The sequence below is a fragment of the Drosophila mojavensis genome, unplaced genomic scaffold (assembly GCF_018153725.1).
Source record: "Drosophila mojavensis isolate 15081-1352.22 unplaced genomic scaffold, ASM1815372v1 contig_136, whole genome shotgun sequence".
Classification (NCBI taxonomy): domain Eukaryota; kingdom Metazoa; phylum Arthropoda; class Insecta; order Diptera; family Drosophilidae; genus Drosophila; species Drosophila mojavensis.
Genome location: NW_025318667.1, coordinates 5,740,382 through 5,762,188, shown reverse-complemented (window position 1 = coordinate 5,762,188; position 21,807 = coordinate 5,740,382). Strand labels below are relative to the sequence as shown.

The 21,807-nt window shown below is 42.2% G+C and overlaps 2 protein-coding genes across 5 annotated transcripts; both read right to left on the bottom strand.

Moving 5' to 3' along the window:
- Nucleotides 1-93: 93 nt before the first annotated feature.
- On the bottom strand, nt 94-5,963 carry LOC6586016. Of its 4 annotated transcripts, none has more exons than XM_015160599.3 (5): nt 5,649-5,963; nt 3,811-4,020; nt 3,472-3,742; nt 2,150-3,409; nt 94-343 (listed from the first exon to the last, which is right to left on the bottom strand). In XM_015160599.3, the coding sequence occupies exons 2-5, from the start codon at nt 3,982-3,984 to the stop codon at nt 216-218; spliced, it is 1,833 nt and encodes a 610-aa protein (XP_015016085.1). In that variant the 5' UTR covers nt 3,985-4,020; nt 5,649-5,963; the 3' UTR covers nt 94-215. The 4 variants fall into 4 exon arrangements, with proteins under 4 accessions (XP_015016085.1, XP_015016084.1, XP_002011639.1 ...); XM_015160598.3 differs by having other exon boundaries at nt 5,711-5,963; XM_002011603.4 differs by lacking the exon at nt 5,649-5,963 and adding an exon at nt 5,017-5,339.
- A 618-nt stretch (nt 5,964-6,581) lies between these two features.
- On the bottom strand, nt 6,582-17,859 carry LOC6586015. The gene is made up of 5 exons (XM_002011602.4): nt 17,436-17,859; nt 8,913-9,089; nt 8,716-8,842; nt 7,128-8,654; nt 6,582-7,054 (listed from the first exon to the last, which is right to left on the bottom strand). The coding sequence occupies exons 2-5, from the start codon at nt 9,075-9,077 to the stop codon at nt 6,915-6,917; spliced, it is 1,959 nt and encodes a 652-aa protein (XP_002011638.4). The 5' UTR covers nt 9,078-9,089; nt 17,436-17,859; the 3' UTR covers nt 6,582-6,914.
- Between the last annotated feature and the right edge of the window lie 3,948 nt (nt 17,860-21,807).

The window sequence follows — 21,807 nt, the reverse complement described above, 5'->3', positions numbered from 1 at the left end:
TTTGACTTATGATCAAAGAAATGCATTACATATCAAGTAGATATCTAGCCAATAGATATACAGCCATTTTTAAAAGAGAGTGAATAAATTGTATTATCTTATAGGTAATCTCTTGCTACCATCAGCTAGTATAATATGTACATATTTGTGCATAGTTTACATAAGAGCTTAGTGCTAAAAAATCATAATTTATATATTTAACATATTGTTATTAATCAACTGGCCAGCTTGCGCCTGTGCCGTCGCAGCAGCGCCTCCAGGACCCACAAAGCAGCAGCCAAAAAGGACAGCGCATTGAGGCAGTGCAGCGCCACCGAATAGTTGAAGCGATCGCGCACTAGACCTGCATGAATCAGAAAAGGTTAATGGATACAGATATGTAAAACAATATAGATAAAAATAGATATACCGATTCATACCGACACAGATACAGATACAGATACAGATACAGATACAGATACAGATACAGATACAGATACAGATACAGATACAGATACAGATACAGATACAGATACAGATACAGATACAGATACAGATACAGATACAGATACAGATACAGATACAGATACAGATACAGATACAGATACAGATACAGATACAGATACAGATACAGATACAGATACAGATACAGATACAGATACAGATACAGATACAGATACAGATACAGATACAGATACAGATACAGATACAGATACAGATACAGATACAGATACAGATACAGATACAGATACAGATACAGATACAGATACAGATACAGATACAGATACAGATACAGATACAGATACAGATACAGATACAGATACAGATACAGATACAGATACAGATACAGATACAGATACAGATACAGATACAGATACAGATACAGATACAGATACAGATACAGATACAGATACAGATACAGATACAGATACAGATACAGATACAGATACAGATACAGATACAGATACAGATACAGATACAGATACAGATACAGATACAGATACAGATACAGATACAGATACAGATACAGATACAGATACAGATACAGATACAGATACAGATACAGATACAGATACAGATACAGATACAGATACAGATACAGATACAGATACAGATACAGATACAGATACAGATACAGATACAGATACAGATACAGATACAGATACAGATACAGATACAGATACAGATACAGATACAGATACAGATACAGATACAGATACAGATACAGATACAGATACAGATACAGATACAGATACAGATACAGATACAGATACAGATACAGATACAGATACAGATACAGATACAGATACAGATACAGATACAGATACAGATACAGATACAGATACAGATACAGATACAGATACAGATACAGATACAGATACAGATACAGATACAGATACAGATACAGATACAGATACAGATACAGATACAGATACAGATACAGATACAGATACAGATACAGATACAGATACAGATACAGATACAGATATAGATATAGATATAGATATAGATATAGATATAGATATAGATATAGATACAGATACAGATACAGATACAGATACAGATACAGATACAGATACAGATACAGATACAGATACAGATACAGATACAGATACAGATACAGATACAGATACAGATACAGATACAGATACAGATACAGATACAGATACAGATACAGATACAGATACAGATACAGATACAGATATAGATATAGATATAGATATAGATATAGATATAGATATAGATATAGATATAGATACAGGTGCAGATACAGATACAGATACAGATACAGATACAGATACAGATACAGATACAGATACAGATACAGATACAGATACAGATACAGATACAGATACAGATACAGATACAGATACAGATACAGATACAGATACAGATACAGATACAGATACAGATACAGATACAGATACAGATACAGATACAGATACAGATACAGATACAGATACAGATACAGATACAGATACAGATACAGATACAGATACAGATACAGATACAGATACAGATACAGATACAGATACAGATACAGATACAGATACAGATACAGATACAGATACAGATACAGATACAGATACAGATACAGATACAGATACAGATACAGATACAGATACAGATACAAATACAAATACAGCTGTAGATAATAGATAATACCCACCCACAAAGGGACCAAAGATGAGCGTGAACAATCCCGTGATGAGCAGCTGTAGGCCAGATGCGCCTGGCAGACGATTCAGGGGCACGTAGCCGGGTATGATCAGTGGCCAGAAGATGGTGCGCACGCCCTTGCACAGGCCAATCCAGGTGAAGCTGGCCAGAATGCCCATGTAGGACGGCGTGCAGGCCACGGCGGTGCGTCCGATGGCGATGCCCATGACGCCAATTAGAAAGAAGACGCGGTTATCCCAGGGTATCTTCTCGGTGACGAACGGCACCAGGAAGCGCACCGTCATGTCCATGCCGGCCATCAGGGACATGGCCACCGTGATCTGTGGCGTCTCGAATCCGAAGTCCGTCAATATGAGCGGCGTCAGAATCGCGAAGTTCAGCTCCCCGAAGTTGATGACCGTCAGGCCGAAGACCAGATTCACAAACGTTATGTCGCGCAGCAGGTCCAGGTCGAAGAAGGTCACGATCTTCTGCACGAAGCTCATCTGGGATGGCTGCGGCAGCTCCGTGTCGCCGCTGTGGTTGTTATTGTGCTCCGCTTGCTGCTCCATTTGGCGAGCAGCAGCGATCGCCCGCTGCTCCGCACAGCTGCAGCGACTCGACTCCAGCATGGACTCCTCGCGCTCTCGCCGAAAGTAATTCGGCCGCAGGAAGTCGTCGTCCTGCTGCTGCTCCTTGCTGACAGGACTGTGCAGGCGTTGCGTATGCTCCAAGTCCTTCGAGCTGGACACCGTGCGGAAGCGCATGCGTCCAGAGGTGAGCGACATCTTGGACCCATACCAGCCGTCGTTCGCCCGCGACAACATGGGCGTGCCCGGCTCAATGATCTCGTAGCCGGGTCGCTGAGCATCGTCGTCCTGGTACAGATACTGGCTGGAGAAGATGCCGCCCGGCTCGCGCTTGCGCTGCAGCGTACAATGGGCGCACAGTATCTCCGGCTGCTGCTCCGGCTGCTTGAGTGCCGCATCAGCCTCATCCTTGGCCTCAGTCGCAGCATTCGGGCGCAGGTGATAGCGCACCGGCTGAAAGATCAGCGCGCCGACAAAGCTGTGCAGCGCCAGGGCGGCAAAGATCAGCGCCGTGCCCTGGACATCGTAGATGCCCAGCAGGAACGTGACCAGATATGGAAAGAAGATCGGCCCCAGTCCGGTGATTGTCCACGAGAAGCCGGCGGCGCGTCGCCGCTTCTGCTGGAAGTACGTGTTGATCGCCAGCGAGGAGGCCGACACGTTGATGCTCATGCCAAAGCCTGAGAATGGAGTTGGAGGTGACCACAGAGGAATTGGAGCAATCGAATGGCACACGGCTTACCGTAAAGCACCGAATAGGCGACTATGTAGCCGGCAAACGTCTCGCAGAAGCCGCTCAGCGCGATGCCGGTGAAGGAGAGCAACGCACCCGCCATGGCCACCTGCCGGAAGGTGAAGCGCCGGAACATGGGCCCGTTGAGCAGGCCCGAGCAGGCAGCGACAGCCGGCTGCGTGTTGACTATGGTCGTCACCTGGGAGCTGCTCAGGCCCAGCACCCGGAGGCGTTGGCCGAACAGCAGCCCGAACTGCTGCAGGCACGGATACAGCGACATCTGTCAGAGCGATGGCATTGCCCATGGATAATTGCTTGGCACTGGATGGGAGTTTCGATTTTACCTACATTCGATATGCCGGCGGCGATGCACACCAGCCACGCCCAGCCGCCATCGGGCGCCACGAAATTCTCGCCCAGATCACTCTTGTCCTTCCTGTTGTAGTAGACGCCGTCTCCTGCGGCGCGTCGCGGCAGCGGCTGCGTCGTATCCCCATAGACCTTCTGCTCCTGGGACGGCATGTCGAATCTCGTCTCGCTGGCGCCTCTGGCCTCGCTCTGCAATCAATGCCAATAGATTCATCAGCTAGCGCTGTGACGCAACTGGAGCCGATGCCAAGCGAAAATCATGATCGTGGCATCGACGCCAATTCCGGAACGATTTAAAGCCAGTTCAATTGCAATAGAGCTCTAACGAGCACTTGTCAGAATTAACTGCGACGGCACGCGGCAACTGTCAGGTATGAGCTCGCATTGCCGTTGCTCTTCTTATACTCATTCACGGGAGTGAAATGAGTATATTGGTTTTGTGCAATGTCCGTCTTGTTGGCCGTCTGTCTGTCCGTGAAGATATTGTGATTAATCTGCTATATTTTGGACACTATTGATGCTAGAAGTTGGTATATATGTATAATTGGGCTGACCTCCCAAGACCTAAAAGCTATGGCAGATATATGGCCGCCTACAGGGGGCGTGGCAAACCGCAAAAGTTTATATCTCCTACAGTTTAAGAGCTAGAAGCTTCAAATTTGGATAGTTGAGTTACTAGTAACCTCCTCTATCGATACATATCGATACGATCGAAAAATACACTGTAATTTTGACATTTTTGGAGCATAAGCATACAAATTTTGCAGTTAGGCCAGGAATAAGGTGCCTATGGTCACTAGGGGCGTGGCCAATCGGGAGAAACTGCACCTTGCACTATATTAGAGCTAAACTTAGCCTCTAAATTGTTGATGGGATGTGAAGGAGTATTCTGTAGCTGGTAACGCCCGACTGCAACGTTACTAATTGTTGTGATTGTTGTTGTTGATGTTGTTGTCGGGCTCATAGCTGAGGTCTTTTGCCCTCCCTAGCAGCATCGTCATATGGCCCGACTTTGCCAAGACCAACCTAAGCCTACAGTGAATCATTTTGGCAAACTAGGACTGGAGTGTATGATTCGTATGTGGCATATACATGCATTTATATATGTTGTACAATAGTTGAAAACGATCTCTCTTGCTGCCTCAGTACTATTGATCGATCAAGCCTTATCACTGCCTCAGTTACCTGTGCAAACTGCAAGCCAATCAGCTCTGTCAATAGCTCGCTTGTTGATCTTATCTTTATCTGTTTGCCGTGCAGCTTTGACTACTATATAGCTTCTATATAGCGAGAGATACATACAGCCAACTGATAAGAATAGTTCTTTGAGTGATTCGATGGCTTGTTGGTCCTTTTGGCTGCCCTAGAGCCACGCCCAGGCGGGCAGCTGCACTGCAGGTGTGGCAAGGCGATTGCAATGCGATTGCGCTTTGGCGCCCAGCTCATGAGCGAAATTCGTGATAAGAACGTGTTACAGAACCGATTTAATCATGTCATGTAATCAGCCATAGATTGATATATCTCTAAACAAGTGTGCGCATACCTTGATGACAATATATATATATATATATATATATATATTTATATAAATTTATATATATATAGTTGTTGCTAATTGCTTTGGCTTGCTCCTCTTGGCTAATGCGAATGCGAATTTTGTCGTTGGCAGTCGATCTGTCTCTTGGCGCCTTCTGCTTTCCCTTCTCCTTCTCGTGTTGCGTATGCAATTTTATTTTTACTTGTGCGCTCACACACACACACACACACACACTTTCACGCCCACATAAAAAAAAAACAACAAGAATAAATAATTTTACATCTTTTTAGTGACTTTGACTTTGGCAACTCATCAAGTTCAACGTCGCCAAGCACCACGCACCGCAATCCGATTTCGTCCAATTGGAGTAACGTAGCCGAAATTCGAATTAGAATCCAATTGAAGCAATGCGGCACTGCAATTGCACTTATCCAATTGGCATGCCGCTTCAATGATTAACAATTGCTAAGCGGTTAAACGGGCAAGCGGGTAAGCGGGCTAACGGTTAACGGCTCGTTACGTGGGCCGCTGTCTCGTCTGCTTTAGCTGCTCAAACAAACTAAAAACCGATAATTGCCCGACGTCAAATCAGCGCAATTGCCAATCCAATTGAGAGACGCCGAACAGTGTGCAGCGTCAACAGCGAGCTGTTAGCGTACTGTTAACTAACAGCAGTGCATGCTGTGTAGCCCATAGCGCTGCAACTGTTAACGCCAGTAAGCGCGAGCGAGCTGCGTGGGGTGTTTGACAAATTCAGTTTATTCAGTGAAACTATTTATTTCTTTTGATGTGATATTATATTTTATTTAAATTCTTGTTTAACTTCTTATGGTATTATCGAACGCCAACTGTGCAGAAAACTAACGCCATTTATATTTCAGTGCTAACTGGCCGTTTGACACCCAGTAAATGTATTATCATATACAGTGAACCCTCGGTTAACGAACGCCTCGAGCAAGAGTTGTGTTCGTTAATCGAACTATGTATATTCTATATATCTATATATATTTATTTATCGAACAATATGATGTATATTGTATTTACTGTTAGTTTCCTTATGTCCTTTAGTTGACCGATGTGTGTATATTTTGTTTTATACACAAATATACCTTTTTTAATTGAGAGATTTTACAGCACATGGTACAGTAAAAGCTCGATATAATATGAAATGATCTCAAAATTTTAGTCAAAAAAATATATGTTAACTCAGTTCTTCAGTTCACAATCAATCAAGTGAAACGTTTAATGTTTTTTTTTTTTTTTTTTTTTTTTTAAAGTAGAGTACCGTTAAAGCTAGCACATATGTAAAAAAAAAAATATTTTTATAACTAACTATAAGTACCTAAGACGTGTATGAAATCGTGTATTACGCTAGGTAATATCACTAAAGTTCTAGCAACTTATGCTATGAAACTAATGCGAATTGCTTAGGATAATACTATAGACAAGGTAATTAAAATGGATGTAGATTTGACCTGGGCCAACTGGTCTACAGTGGTGGGCCGCATAAGTAGCTCTGTTGCAGCAGGGCTGCCCCAGCTGACCGTTACTGTTCCGGTGGGTTGTACGGCTTGCCGAGCGCACGTCGGATCGCTGACTCGGCGATCCACATGAGCAGGGCGACGGCGGTGAGGGTGTTGATGCAGTGAATGGTGGCGCTGTAGCCATAGGCGTTGGTGATGACGCCTGCAAAGCACAAAGATTCGAGATTCGAGATTAGAGGGATTCCAGCGTGCTGTGCTTGACCAGAAATACTCACCCAGCAGGGGTCCCATGGCGAAGGAGAAGAGCGTGTTGAAGATCAGCTGCAGTCCGGAGGCGGCGGGCAGGCGACGCAGCGGCACATAGCTGGGTATGATCAGTGGGGAGAATATGGTGCGGAAGCCCTTGCCGAAGCCGATGAGCAGAAAGACGGCCACGATCACATTGTAGGACGAGGCCATGGTGACGATGACGCGGCCGACAGCGATGCAAACGATGCCGAAGGCGAATAGCACCCGATTGTCCAGGTTCACCTTCTCGAGAAAGAGCGGGGCCAGGAAGCGCACCGAGATGTCCATGCAGGCCAGCAGCGACATGACCAGGGAGCACTGCTCGTTCGTGTAGCCATAGCTGTCCAGAATGAACGGAGTAAGCACCGAGAAGTTCATCTCGCCGAACATCATGATGCTCATGCCGATGACCAGATTGACAAAGGTCACGTTGCGCAGCAGATCCAGATCGAAGAATTTGGCCACCTTCTGGCGAAACTTCATTTTGCGCTTGGCCACCTCCTCGGCCTCCACGGCGGCCTGCAGCGCCTGCTCCTGGAGACGCAGCGCCGCGGCCGATTTCTCCAGCACCGCCTTGTCCTCGGCGCAAGTGCAGCGCAGCAGCTCCTCGCCGCCTGGCTTGGAGTAGATGCTCGCCTTGCTCGCATACCGGCCGAGATCGCCGCGTTCCCGACTGAAGTAGTTCGGCTTGGATAGACCCACGGCCGACTCCTGCTGCCGCTGCAGCCGGTCCGCCTCGTTGGCCTCCTCCAGTTTGTCCAAGTTGTCGCGACTCAGCTTGGTGGCCGCCGACGCCACGACACTGACAGAGGCCTGACGCAGCAGCACCTGCCGCCGCTCGGAGACCAGCGACAACTTGGAGCCGAACCAACCGTCGTTGGCACGCGCCAGCATGGGTGTGCCTGGATCTGTGATCTCGTAGCCGGGATGGTCGGGATCGTCGTCATTGAAGAGGTACTGCGAGGAGAAGATGCCACGCTTGGCGCGCCTCTGGTACTGGCAGTACTTGCACTCGTAGTCGCTCCACGGATCGCTGCCCGTGGACAGCAGATTGCCATTGGCCTCGAGCAGCTCCGGCTGGTCCTTGGGATCGACGCTGTCGGGCTCGGGCTTCTCCGGCTTGCGCACATGCCGCATCACCGGCTGCAGCGTAAGGGCGCAGAGCACCGCATTGAACGCGATGCCGGCATACACCAAAATCGTGCCCAGCGAACCGTAGTAGTCCAGCAGAAAGGTGGACACGTACGGAAAGATGATGGGTCCCAGGCCCGTGATGGTCCACGAGAAGCCGGTGGCGCGCCGACGGCTGTGCTTAAAGTATGTGTTCACGGCCAGCGAGACGGCGGCCATGGCCAGACCCAGGCCCACACCATAGATCAGCGACAGGCAGATGATGTACTGCCAGACGGTGACGCAGAAGGCCGAGCCGAAGATGCCCAAAAAGCCAAGGGTAGTGCCCGCCAGCGCCACCTGGCGGAAGGTGAAGCGCCGAAACATTGCTCCATTGACAATGCCTGGAAATATTTGAGATGTAGTTACCCAAGCCTACATCCGCTCAGAGATGCTGTGACTTACCCACTAGCGAAGACAGCGTCATCACCACATTCACAATGATCGTCGTATCCTTGGCATCGAAGCCCAGCGTCGACATACGCGCCCGGTAGATCAGACCGTACTGTTGCAGTGCCGGAAACATAAAGAACTATACAAAGCCCCGCCGGATTAGTTGATGTCATTTCCATATATACTGTAGATCGCTCTGTGGTACTCACATTATTCAAGCCCGCAGCCACACAGATGACCCAGCCCCAGCCGCCATCGGGCGCCACAAAATCGGGACCCAGATCGCTCTTGTCGCGACGTTTCGGTTTCTTGGGCTTCGTCGTCTCTTTGTAGACGCTCGCATAATTCTTCTGTGTCAGCGTGGACTTATCCATGGTAGTTGATGTCTGCAAGGAAGAACAGGGAAATATCTTAGTCTATGCTTTTGATTGGCTTTTGCATTATTTTAAGGGTGTTTCAGGCTAAAGTGGATTGGATAGGGTACATCCGTTTGCAGTTCTATCTACATGGTCTCTGCAATGGAAGTGTAACCCATTCCAAATCCCATTTCAAAGTACAGAATGTGGGATTCTAAGGAAAGACAACTTTTTGACTTGCAGGTATCCTTGAGATGGTCCGGAAATGACTCTCAATGAGATTGAATAAGGTTCCATTCTCTGCCGAATCTCTCTCCCCATTTCTCTCTATCCCAAAATGCATTTCACAGTTATACTTTGGTCTGTTTGCATACGAAAACGCCTGGCCGATTAGATAACCTGCAGATAACTACGCAAAATGACATTGAATTCGTGCTCAAGCTGGAAATCCCAATATACCGGAAGTCAGTAAAGAGTTTGCTGAGAGAGCAAATATTTGCGAAATCTATTGAAGAGCCACAAGTTGGACGCATGCCATGTCATGATTTAATCATACGTCTTTCTTAGAGGCAACAGAAACTCTAATTTCTAAGCTAACATGGGAGGCATCTATTTCTATCTATTGATCTATCAGCGTTTACCTGAAGCTATGCAAAATTGTCGCCATTTGTAAGGTGGAAAATTGCGGTCTATCAATGCTGTTAGACGTCGACTCCTTGCGGCATGCCGCGGCACACCTCATCATTATTGTTATTGCCATTGCCTAATGCTAGATAATGCTCTAATTGCTAATTGGCATTGTCGCCGACAATGTCGGCAGGCCGTCCCCCATGCTAGGCATTATCATTATTATAGTAGGAACGGGTCTGGGGTCTGGGGTCTGGTGTATGGGTTTGGGTTTGGGTTTGGGTCTGTCTTAGACATGTGCTTTCTATATTGTGTTGATTTTGCCATATGGGCGCGACGTGACCAAAAACCGCGTCGATCTAAACGATTCGTTTTTATATGCAAAACACGATAGTCGCACCAATCGCTGTTGCTTCTTCTTCGCCCAGAGCGAGCGGCAATCGAACGTGGCTTGGGAAATCACTTAGCGGGTGTGCCCGGTTCATTGAGATCAATGCGATGCCATGGAGCTGGCTTAATGGCTGATGGTGGCAGCCAGACAGGAATTGCTGCTGGACGAGGGGTAGAGGCAGTGGTAGAGGCAGACTGTCGCCGTCATTTGGGTCCTTCATAAAAACGCAGAGACAAAACAAAACAAAACAGAAAAATCATTTGGTTTGGTTGTAAAAATAATGAAGAGTCCATAAGGAAAAGAGCAGTTAAGCACAGCCCCTATCGGTCTCCCTCTCTCTACCTCTGTCTCCTTCTGCCTCTCTCTCTCAGTCTGACATCGCCCTCATCTGTACAGTTCTATTTATGCAGCGATAATTCGGAGACAGGCCAACCAACTGGTGCAGCCGGTGCACTTGGCTGCTGGCACTTGGATGTCTTCATCGCAGCTGAAGATAGCGAGTTGTTGCAGTTGTTGGAGTTGTTGGAGTTGTTCGAGTTGTTGTCGTGGCTGCCGTCGTCTTGTTTGCCATTGAACTCCATCGAAGCGTGCCATAAATTGACGCCCGCTGTCAGAGATTCCGACAGACAGTGTCAGTGTCAGGGGCGTACTGAATGAAACCATCTGTAGACGAGGAGGGCTGGTGAGGGTGCGGGAGAGAGGTAAACCATGACCAAGATCAAGTCTGAGAAAAGGGGAGCAGCACTTAACAGCCTCACGCACTCATGCCATCGATCAATGCCCGTGTAGGCTGTGACAAAATAAGACAAGAGCTATGCAGTTCGATAGTATTCGGCTATGAAATACCCTGACCTTACCTTGGAGGTAACTGCTATAAGCCAGAGTTGGTAAGCTTAACTATAAATTGATCAAAATCAATCACAAACTGGGGTTTGTTGGGGAATATTTCTATACCGCAATTGGTAACTCTAGCCTTCTAAAACTAAATATCGATATCTTTAGCTATCGATTGTCTTTTAAGTAAAGTTGATCAGAGTCGATCACAGAATTTGGATTGCACAATACTTGGGTGTATTTACATATATGCCAGAATCTATCTTCAACTGTAGTTCCATAACTTTAATTATCGATTATTTAATGTAAACTTCATCTGTCGAAGAAATCTCTCATTCCTGTATTTCAGCTCGTTATAGGCGCGTCTATTGCATTCCAATCAATATGTAAGCATATATTATGGCTTCAGCCACTCCCATTGCTGCCTCCGGCATACATTATAAATGAGAGCGACTATATACCCAGTTGAAATGATCTCAGGGTATACGCAAATAACTTTCGCTTAGCACACGCAGCCAGTTCAAATATTTAGTTGGCCTGAAGACTAGACCCAACTGACAGCGCACAGACTGACCAAGTGGTAGACAGAGAGCGAGAGAGAGGGAGAGAGAGGCGGAGTAGTGACAGAAAGAGAGAGAGAGAGAGAGAGATACTTAACAAGCGTTATCAACTCGACCGGTTTGCAGCTAGTTGTGATTTGTCGTCGCTTCGATTGGGGCTATTTAATGGTTTTACTTTTCGCAAGTCATGCGGCATGGACAATAATAAGTACGCCATTAGCATGACAAAACGCGAAGGCGTCATCATCATCATGATCACCATCATTATCATCATTAACAACAGCACGCAAGCTAATGATTCCCATTCCGCATACGTCAGAATTCATGATCATCACGAGGGGGATACTCGATTTCCAGCAAGCCACGATGACTGTTCGCAATTTCTCGCTGTACTCGAAACTCCACTCGAGGACTAACGGTAAGCTCAAGTATTATATTTCAGCTATTTAAGGACGTTAAAATTCATTCATAAGATTCATTCAAGAATATTACAAATTTAAATCTATATACATATACATAGTCTCTCGGTTTGACTTTCTCACCGATTACAATATATCAAACAAAACCATATCTTAATCATGTCGTGTCCATAAATTAAAGCACGAATAATATTATAAGTGGATGCTATTTATAGAGCTGCCCCCAAGCCTAACTGGGTTCAGCTTGTGACTTTTTGACTAACCTCTACACCTCAAGCATATAATTATGCCTATTTCAATAGTGAATTATTTAATTATATATGATTCTTATAATAAAGCAAACAGCGTGATTAAATTCTAATTAAATCAGATTTTTATATACGTACATCTGACTTTAATTAGTCAAGCAAACAAAAAAAAAGATTATTTTTGCTGCTTCTCTGACTTATTTGTTTGCTAAAAGCTTGACATGGGGAATCGTATATATACGCATATAAATATACAAATATATGTGTATATGACGTGATATTGTGAATAGAAGAGCAAAGTCTGCTTTAGATGTTTCTTAGCTCAGTCGTGATGGCCTTGGGTAGATTAGCCCAAAGCGAACATAGTAGTATGCTCTATTCATTTTGTCTACTTTTTATTCTCGAAATATTTTGTATACTTATATTGAATTATTAATATACTTGTATACTTCATATACGTCATATGCTTTGTAAACTGTAGATATTTCAAATACTACAGATACTTTGTACACTTCATGTACCCTAAATGCTTTGTATGCTTTATATACTTTGTTAACTTCATATACTATATACCGTATATACTTTGTATATCCCAGATACTTTGTATTCTGCATTTACTGAGCATACTTCATATACTTTGTATACTTCATATACTTTGTATACATCATATACTTTGTATACATCATATACTTAGTATATACTTTATTTACTTTCATATACTTTGTGCACTTCGTGTGCCTCAAGTGCTTTGTATGCTTTATATACTTTGTCAACTTCCTATACTAAATATAGCATATATACTTTGATACTACCAGATACTTTGTATTTTGCATTTACTAAGCATACTTCATACATTTTTTATACTTTGTATACTTCATATACTTTGTATACATCACATACTTAGTATATACTTTATTTACTTTCATATACAATACTTTATATATACTTTGTATACTTTATATACTTTGTCTGCTTTAGTTTTCTTGCCTATTTAACAAGTTTCATACCAACTCTGTTCAGCCCGCGCGAAAGAGTATCTCTTATCAAACTCCGTCGCTTCACTATTATTATCTAATAAATGCCATTATATAACCTATCTATATCAATATGCATATATATGTACATACATCGAGCTTATTATATTTTTTGTGTATTGATTATGGATGCCCGTGTGCTATGACATTTGGAAACAGGCAGCAGCTAAGATACCGGCCGCACCCGGCCGCATCGCTATCAAGCGGCCCGATGCGGCTTATCATGTTGGTAATTAGTCTGTGCCGTTGACTCACTCGTAGATAAAAGACATAGACTATAGACATCGATATTGGCATCGGCAGTGTCGGCGCTATTGATTAGGTCATTGTAACTAGCCCTTTACTCGCTCTCGCTCGCTCTCCCTCTCTCTTTCTCTCGCTCTCTCTCGCTCTCTCTCTCTCTCTCTGTTTCGTGTCTCTCTTGTTAGCTTATCAGTAGGAGGCGCGGAGCCAGAACACAAATAGTGAAACACTTGTTACTCAAGTTCACATATTTGTCTACTTAAGGGAACACCGTGCAGATGTAAGAACAACAACAACAAGAGCAACAAGGTGTAGCCACAGGTGTAGCTCTCACTCGTGTATCTGGCAGATACATTTGCCATGTATCTGTATCTAGTGCCGGGCGGAAGTTGAGGCTACGTTTCGTGTTCCCTTTTCTTTTGCTTTTCATTATTTTGCTAGCCAATTGGCAGTTTGTTCGCCATTTAATTGAGATTAATCGAACGGCGCAATTTTTCAATTATACTCACAAGGCACCCAATACTGCACTGTGAGAAAAACTCTAGCAATTAAAGAATATATATATTTATATATATATACATATAGTATATTGCATATTTCGTAAGTAAACAAGGCTTAGCTCTGTCTTACATTGAATCGATAAGAGATTTATATAATTTTAATACACATATTTTTCGCTCAGTGTAGCGGTCAAGTCAACTGCGCTCAACGCTGACTTTCGTTCACTTCGAATGCTGAACAATTAAATTGTGTCAATGAGCGTTAATTGAGGTCCATAGATATGGGTGCGAGTTACAGCTAGTTATTGATTGCAGTCTAATGGGTATTATTTTTCGGGACGATCTCTGTCTCTCACCCGCTCGCTCCCTCTCCCACCACAATTATACGAAATAGATAAGCGGACAGTCAATCTGAGCAAACGAAATGAGTTCACAATCAATAAATACATAGCTCGAACCGAGGTGCCAATAAAATTCTGATGCACTCTATTATAGTCTCATTGATTGAATCAAAGGCTCGTATCACTAATATAATGCTATTCTCTCAGACGGGAAAATTGGCAAACAATTCTATAAAAGCTATTCAGTAGTATAGCTAGGTGTGTAGTGGTTGTAATTGCCAGCAGTTTTGGGTAGAGTCAACGATTACCAAATACTTGAAACATATGAAGATGTCTGGAGCAGATCGAAAGTTGGTCCTAGCTAGGTTTAGAACTGGCTTAATAGGGTGATATTTTCATATATATATTCGATTCTAGGAATCAGCACCACATAGAAATATCGAAATTTAATAAAATTACCAAAAATTTATATTATTATTGAGCTCCACTATAGAGAACTGGCGAATGTAGCAATTGGAGTAATGGTTCCGGTCTATGGTGGGGCTCAAGAATTATAACGTTTGATATTTCTATGTACTCATGATTCCTAGAGCTTATGTAATAACAAGCAAACTTTAAATATTAAAATTACTTTATATTTCTATCAGATAATTATATCTATATTTCCGCTATCGTATCCGACAAACCTAGTGATAAGCCTTACAAGTTTTGTCAATTAAACAAATCATAATATCGTATATCCTCGCACGAGTATTGGGCAGTCGTTGACTCTCACTAAAACTGAACGCAATTATAATAAAAGTTTAGCAGAGCCCATTTGGATTCATAAGGGTCGTAAGATCTTCCATTGTACATATAATTATTTATATTCATAGATTTAGCTTTGAAGATAAGCTAGTTAAACCAGAACTTAAACTAGTATACCCTGAACAAGTAGACAAACAGCTGACTGATAGGTTAATTATAGTTTTCTGATAGATTGTTTTCTCAGCTACCAACTGAGATCAGTTGATATAGTTCGTGTTTTAGTATTCAAATAGATCTATTAGTCGAATCACCTGCCGCTGAGCTGAGCTGTTTGAAATGAAATTGAAATGCAAACTTGATTTGAATTTAAATGAAAGTTCTATGCTTTGATATCGGAGGCAAAGACAGTGAATTCGGCTTGAGTGTGCTGGATTATGGATTAGACGGGCCATCAGCTCAGATGTCAGTGCAGCGCATTAAATATTTCGTGACATTGATTACGGCACACGTGTTGTATGTAGCCAAGGTTCCAGTTGCTGTTGCTATAGGAATTGCTATATTTAGGTGCATTTTGATTATTGTTATTGGGCTGCGTGCTAAGTCTGTGTGCAATGCAGTGGCAGTTGCCTTTGCCGTTGCCTTTGCTGTTGCAGTTGCATTTGCTATTGTCGTACAGTCACGCCGCACACATAGGCCGCAAAATAATCCCAGCAACCGACGCATTCTCACATGTGTCGATGAGCCAGCCAGCCCCTCCTTTGTCCCGCTGCGTGCCGACTCAGAGCTGGGATTTCGGTTTGGGTTTGGGTTTTCGGTTTTGGTTTCGGTTTTGGTTTTGTATTTTGGATTTTCGAATTTCGGGCTCGATGCGAGTGGCGTGTCGCTTGTTTATGCATTTAATGCGCATTTCAAGTCATTTCTCTAGGCTGAGTTTTGCTTGAGTTTGTTCAACAACCAAATAAATTCACGTACTTCAATTTGACGCGGCTAATGTGTGCGCCCTAAGTGGTTCTGTGAAGGGAATATGTCTGAAATTCAATACGTACTGCAGCGAATGCCACTTGAGGAGCATCCAAAGCGGTCTAAGCCCAAAACATTGCCCCGTTACCCGCTGGCAATTCGCCCTGTCAAACATGACGAGCGACCCCACAAACGGACAAACACATCAACAGAGCAATTCCCCAAGCTGCACATTGTTAAACTATTCCATCCCAGACATCTATAACGATCGACATTTATCGCCTTTGCCTGTCTTTATCGACACCGCATCGCATTCGCTGCGATAACTATGGAGTCCGGCAGCTATTTTCGTATTTCGCCGATAATAATCAGACTCTAGGACTCTAATCTTCATACTTAATATGCTCGCTAGTAAACCAAGAGCTAGGGCACACTGAGAGAAAGACCAACTGCACTTTGCATTTTTGTGCAAAATCAATTGATTGCATTGTCTAGATTATATGAAGCTTACAGATCGTATAGATCATGCAGCTGATAAACTGCGTGTAGCTCTTATAGAACATATATATTGCAGATCCTATATTGATCGTATTAAATTATAGTTCATGCATATCATAGGTATGGCATAATATATTCGTGTAGATCCTTTTCAATTAAATTATAGATCAAATAGATCCGATCGTATCGTATATAACGTAAAATTCAAGTATAGAATTGTATAGACCGTAGGAAACGTATAATATCGTATAGATCATATAGATCACAAGGATCATATAGATCATATAGAAAATATAAAAAATATATATAGATCACATAGATCATATAGATTACATAGAGCATATAGAGTATATAGATCATATGGATCAAATAGATCATATAGATCATATAGAGCATATAAATCATATACATAGTTCAAATTAATCATATATGTATGTTGATCTAATAAAATATACAATATTTATTTATTTTTTCATTATTTAATGATAATGATAAACTCAACTTTTAACTTTAACATCTAAAACACGACCGAAACTCTGGAATTGCTTGAATTAAAATGTTTTGATCGTATCACAACTTTTAAATGCTTCATGACTTTAACATTAACTACTGCTAATTGCAGAGTAACAGGTTCTAGAATGACTTGTTATAAGTTGCTGTTCCTCTGCTGGATCGAAATCCCTTTCTATTTGAAATAGCACTCTGCAGGCTCTACAGTTGACTACGCTTATTGAGCCCCAAGGTGAAACGGTTTTATAAACGATAAAAAAAAAAAACATGCAGCTCAACATTGATAATTTGATTTTGTACACGGTGGGTTTTTTTTTCGCCCAGCTCTTGGCTAACTCAATTTGGCCAGGGCACACGGGAAGTGCTAGTGGGGCAGACACACAGGAAGGGCGCATGCCCCAGCCTGAATAACTTCGTTCCTGCTGTATTTTAACACTTGTTGCAATAGCTGTGGGTTAACTTACGCGACAGTTTATCACTTCCGATGCTAGATTTCGCCTTTGCTTTCAATTTAATAACGTGTATTTGTATTTTGGGTTTCTATACATTCATTAGTTGGCTGATAAACGCATACAAACACGCACACACACACATACACACTTCAAATAAATTCACAATAAAAAAAAATGTTTGCTAATAGTTATTTGTTGACTTCACAATGACGATTTTACACAGCACAGCGCTCAAATACAATGGGAAGAGCACAAAGCCCGGCTTGAACAATATACAATAGATGTAAATGTCGCTGTTAATGCGAATGTTAACGTTAGCGCCAATGTTAATACAAATGTAATTATACGTAGAGCACGCACAAGCACACGCACACACACACACACACGTTACTCGGGCTGGGCCGAACGTGTTGTTAACTGTTACGCGTCCAGCACTCGACTTGCTTGCTAGCACATATTGCTGTTGGTTTTATAGCGCGATACCCTGTACATAAATAGGCGGCTGTGCAGCGGGTATGCTACACACACACACAGATTGTACAGGCTATCAGTGGATATGCTCATTGAAAACGTCTAGGGGTTATTTTGTAGTTCTCTATTCTGTGTCATATATCAAATATATTTCAATCTTGAATAGTATTTAATAAACAATTATGTTCATTTAATTTATACTATTTATTATAAGTATCTAAAAATATATTAAAATATTTATATTATACAAATGATTATTATTTATATAAATAATTATAGAATATAGATTAGTCTTGTATAGCAATGAGCTAAAAATTTATGTTGATAATTTATATGGAAATTTTAAATATAATTTATATTACTTATTAATCGTATTTATTATATTATATATTAAAGTATCTCAGAATATACTTGAATATTTATATTTATATTATATAATTTAACATAATTTAAAAAGTTAATTAATACAAGTGTCTCAAAATATATTTAAATTTGCATATATATTTATAAGCAATACTTAATACTATATATACTTAATAGACGATAAAAATATTAAAAAAAATTTTTTTTTAATGTATAAAAATATATATATTCATCGTCTACAGGGTATATAAACCTTCGCGCTTCACTTGTTGATTAACAACCTCGCAGCATTGGCAGCCAGCAGCACTCACTCACACACACACATACACACACGCACGCAGCTATGTCGAGCAGCAGAAAGAGAGCAATGCAATTGGCGCATTAACAGTTAACCGTATGCGTAGGATGCTGGCTGACAAACCGGGCAGCGCAGACAGCAGCAACACGACCATGTACTTGACGACGGCGACGACGACGACGACGAACCTCGCCAATCTCTGTTGCTGCTTGCTGCTGCTGCTTACCAGATTCGCACACTTGTTTTAGTAAAGAAAGCAGCGCCGCAGCAGCGCAGCAGCAGCATATATTGTCACTCTGTCAGATACTCAATGCGATCTCTTGCGCTGGCAGCAGAGCTGAACAGCAGCAGAGGCAGCGGCAGCGGCAGCGGCACTTTGATACCGTTGCTTGCCGCTTGTCGAAATCTTGAGGGTTTGAACTTTGACCAGCTGGCAGCACCGACCACACATACACACACACACACACACACAGAGAGAAACATCAAAAAGTAGAAGTTGCGGCAAATAGATAAAAATCAGGTAGTTTGACTGACAGATCGATCGATGGCTAATTAACTTTTAAAGAGCAACTAACGTTGCCGGCAAGCCTGAAGGCTCCGCGCGGCAGATTGCCCAATTGATTATTGATCCGACATCAATAAATAATCGCCGGCGAAATTTGCTGCAGGTGTTTAAATTGCAAATTGCAGAGACTACTACATGTACATATATGTACATATACCATGTAAACATATAATTTTTGGTATATAAATCTACCATAATAATATATATACGACACTAACGTTGGGCATTCCGAGCATTTCAATCATATCTCACCCACTCCACGAGGCTCTGAGCGCGGCTTGGCTCGCCGCTCGCCACTCTAACGCTCTCTCGCTCTCTCATCCACTCGCTTGCCCTGCTGCTTAGTCTCCAACGTTTTCATTCATACGTTAGCGCCATAGCTTCTAAACAGGTACTACGGAACGCCGCATTGAGTCAATTATAGAACATACAAAAGGTACAAAGTAGTAGATAATTAACTATGTGTGTATGTATGTGAATCTCTCTCTCTCTCGCTTTTTCGCTCTCTATGTATATTTCTATACGGAAATTGTGCTCGACTATCGCGAAACTAATACAAATACTTCATTCGCATGTGTGATTCAAGACATCAGACTCAACTATAAATATTTTAATTCACCATGAGAATTCATAATATTTATATATATGTATATACATTTATATTTGCTCATATATATTTGTGTTAGATAATAAAAATAATGATATAATAAAAACAACTTTGTTCATGCCTGTCGTACCGCAGTTTACTCAACTAACAATTACTGGCTCTGTTTATAGCTCTATAATACAACTAAAAAAATAATAATTATTATATTTGTAATCGATTATATATACAATATATATAAGTTTCAAGTTCAATAAGTTCAATTGTATTCATATACATACATATACATAAATTATATAATATATAAGATAACTGTACAATATGTGTTCTATTAAATACTTACAGTTATCTCTAATAGATTTTGCATGCCTTTTTGATAAGGAATTATTAAAAAAATTTCAGCTTGTGAAATTCATGAGTAAAATTATAAAATACAATTTTAACAATTTTAAAAATGGTAATCTTATCAAATATGTTTAAAAGAATTATTATATAGTCTTACACTAAAGATTCCCAAATTCCATTATCGACAGACTTCGATCGAGCCTTGCCCATTAATAGCAGCTTCAACTGACTGGGGAATTCAAAGGTTTTGCTTTTTCTGCTGCAAAGATCTAATCATCTGATATCTATAGAGTATACCATATTGATAATGGTTATATTTCGAAGTACTTAAGTTGAAACATGTCTGCTCACTTGATAACGATAATCAAAATTGAATTCAAATCGAAAAGCATATGAGAAGCACCTGTATATATATATATGGAAATTCCATGAATCTAGTCCGAAAGTTGTGACGATTTTTGAGTAACTGCTAACAGCTTAGACATTAGAGTAGTGGGACTCGAGGCGCCCTTTCCTGCCGAAAATATTGGCAAATATTTACACTGTTCTTCTCTTTTTTTATGGGTTCTACATTAGTGGGGCGCTCGCCGTCAAGTCTGTTGACATTCCACTTTGTACCGAGCTCTTGACTCATAGCATGAGTTGATTATCTGACTATCAAAAGTTCTTTTTGTATTTTTATACTCAGTCACTCAAGTGAAATGAGCATATCGGCTTGTGCGTCTTTTTGCCTCTCCGTCTATTCGTCCGTCCGTCTGTATGAACGCAGACCATTTCATTGCCATTGAAGGGAGAGCCTTAAAATTGGGAATATATGTATGTACATATACTCGTGTATACCCTCGTGATCGTAAACTGATAAGATCTTCGCAGGGGAATGGCATATCGGGAATATTGTTTTGCGGTATTTCAGAAGACTTCCGGCTTCGAATGTGGGGCGAGTGGGGAAATCGGATAAAAAGTACTTATATACTACAAGGCCTTGTAGCTGATGAGGTTTGCATCTAGAGCGAGCATTCTGCAGTCGGTAGCACTCGACGGCCATGTTTTTGCTTATTGATTGATCAGTTTCGCTCAATGCCCAAAAGTTATTGACAAAGTCGAATTCGCTGTTCGCTGATTAATGATCGTGACTTGCCGAACCGATATCGAGCTCTCATCAAGTATATATCTCAGGCACAGACTCATTTCGTTGACATGGTCAATGGCACCACCGGGATTTTTATCGCCCGGCGAGTCCTGATTGCCTAGGCTCAGTTCAATATTTGCTCGATTCTCGATTTAACGCATTTAGATGCCTTAATGCGTTTCATGTAAATTCCTAATTTAACTGCCAGACGCGTCGCATCGCCCATCGGACTGCACATTTGTGCGGTTAGTTTATTGGCCGAGCTGGGCCGGCCAGCCGGCAACGGCCATAAACCGGTTTAAAGCCAACAAACCAAACCAAGCCAAACCAAAGCCAAGCCAAGCCAAGCTAAAACAGAGATCAGCGACCCAGCTGATTTCTGCCCACGGGCAGAGCTTTTTCATTCAATCTGTCAAATGCGAGCGAGCCAAAGGGCAGCTGCTGCAACTTCATTCGTTTCAGTTCGGCTTCACACTCACACATAGCATGCGCACACACCCACACACACCCACACACACACACACACACACATTCACAACAAATATTTCGCAACATTGTCTGTTAGCGTGCTCAGCTTCGGCTTCGGCTTGAGCTTCTGCTTCAGCTTCA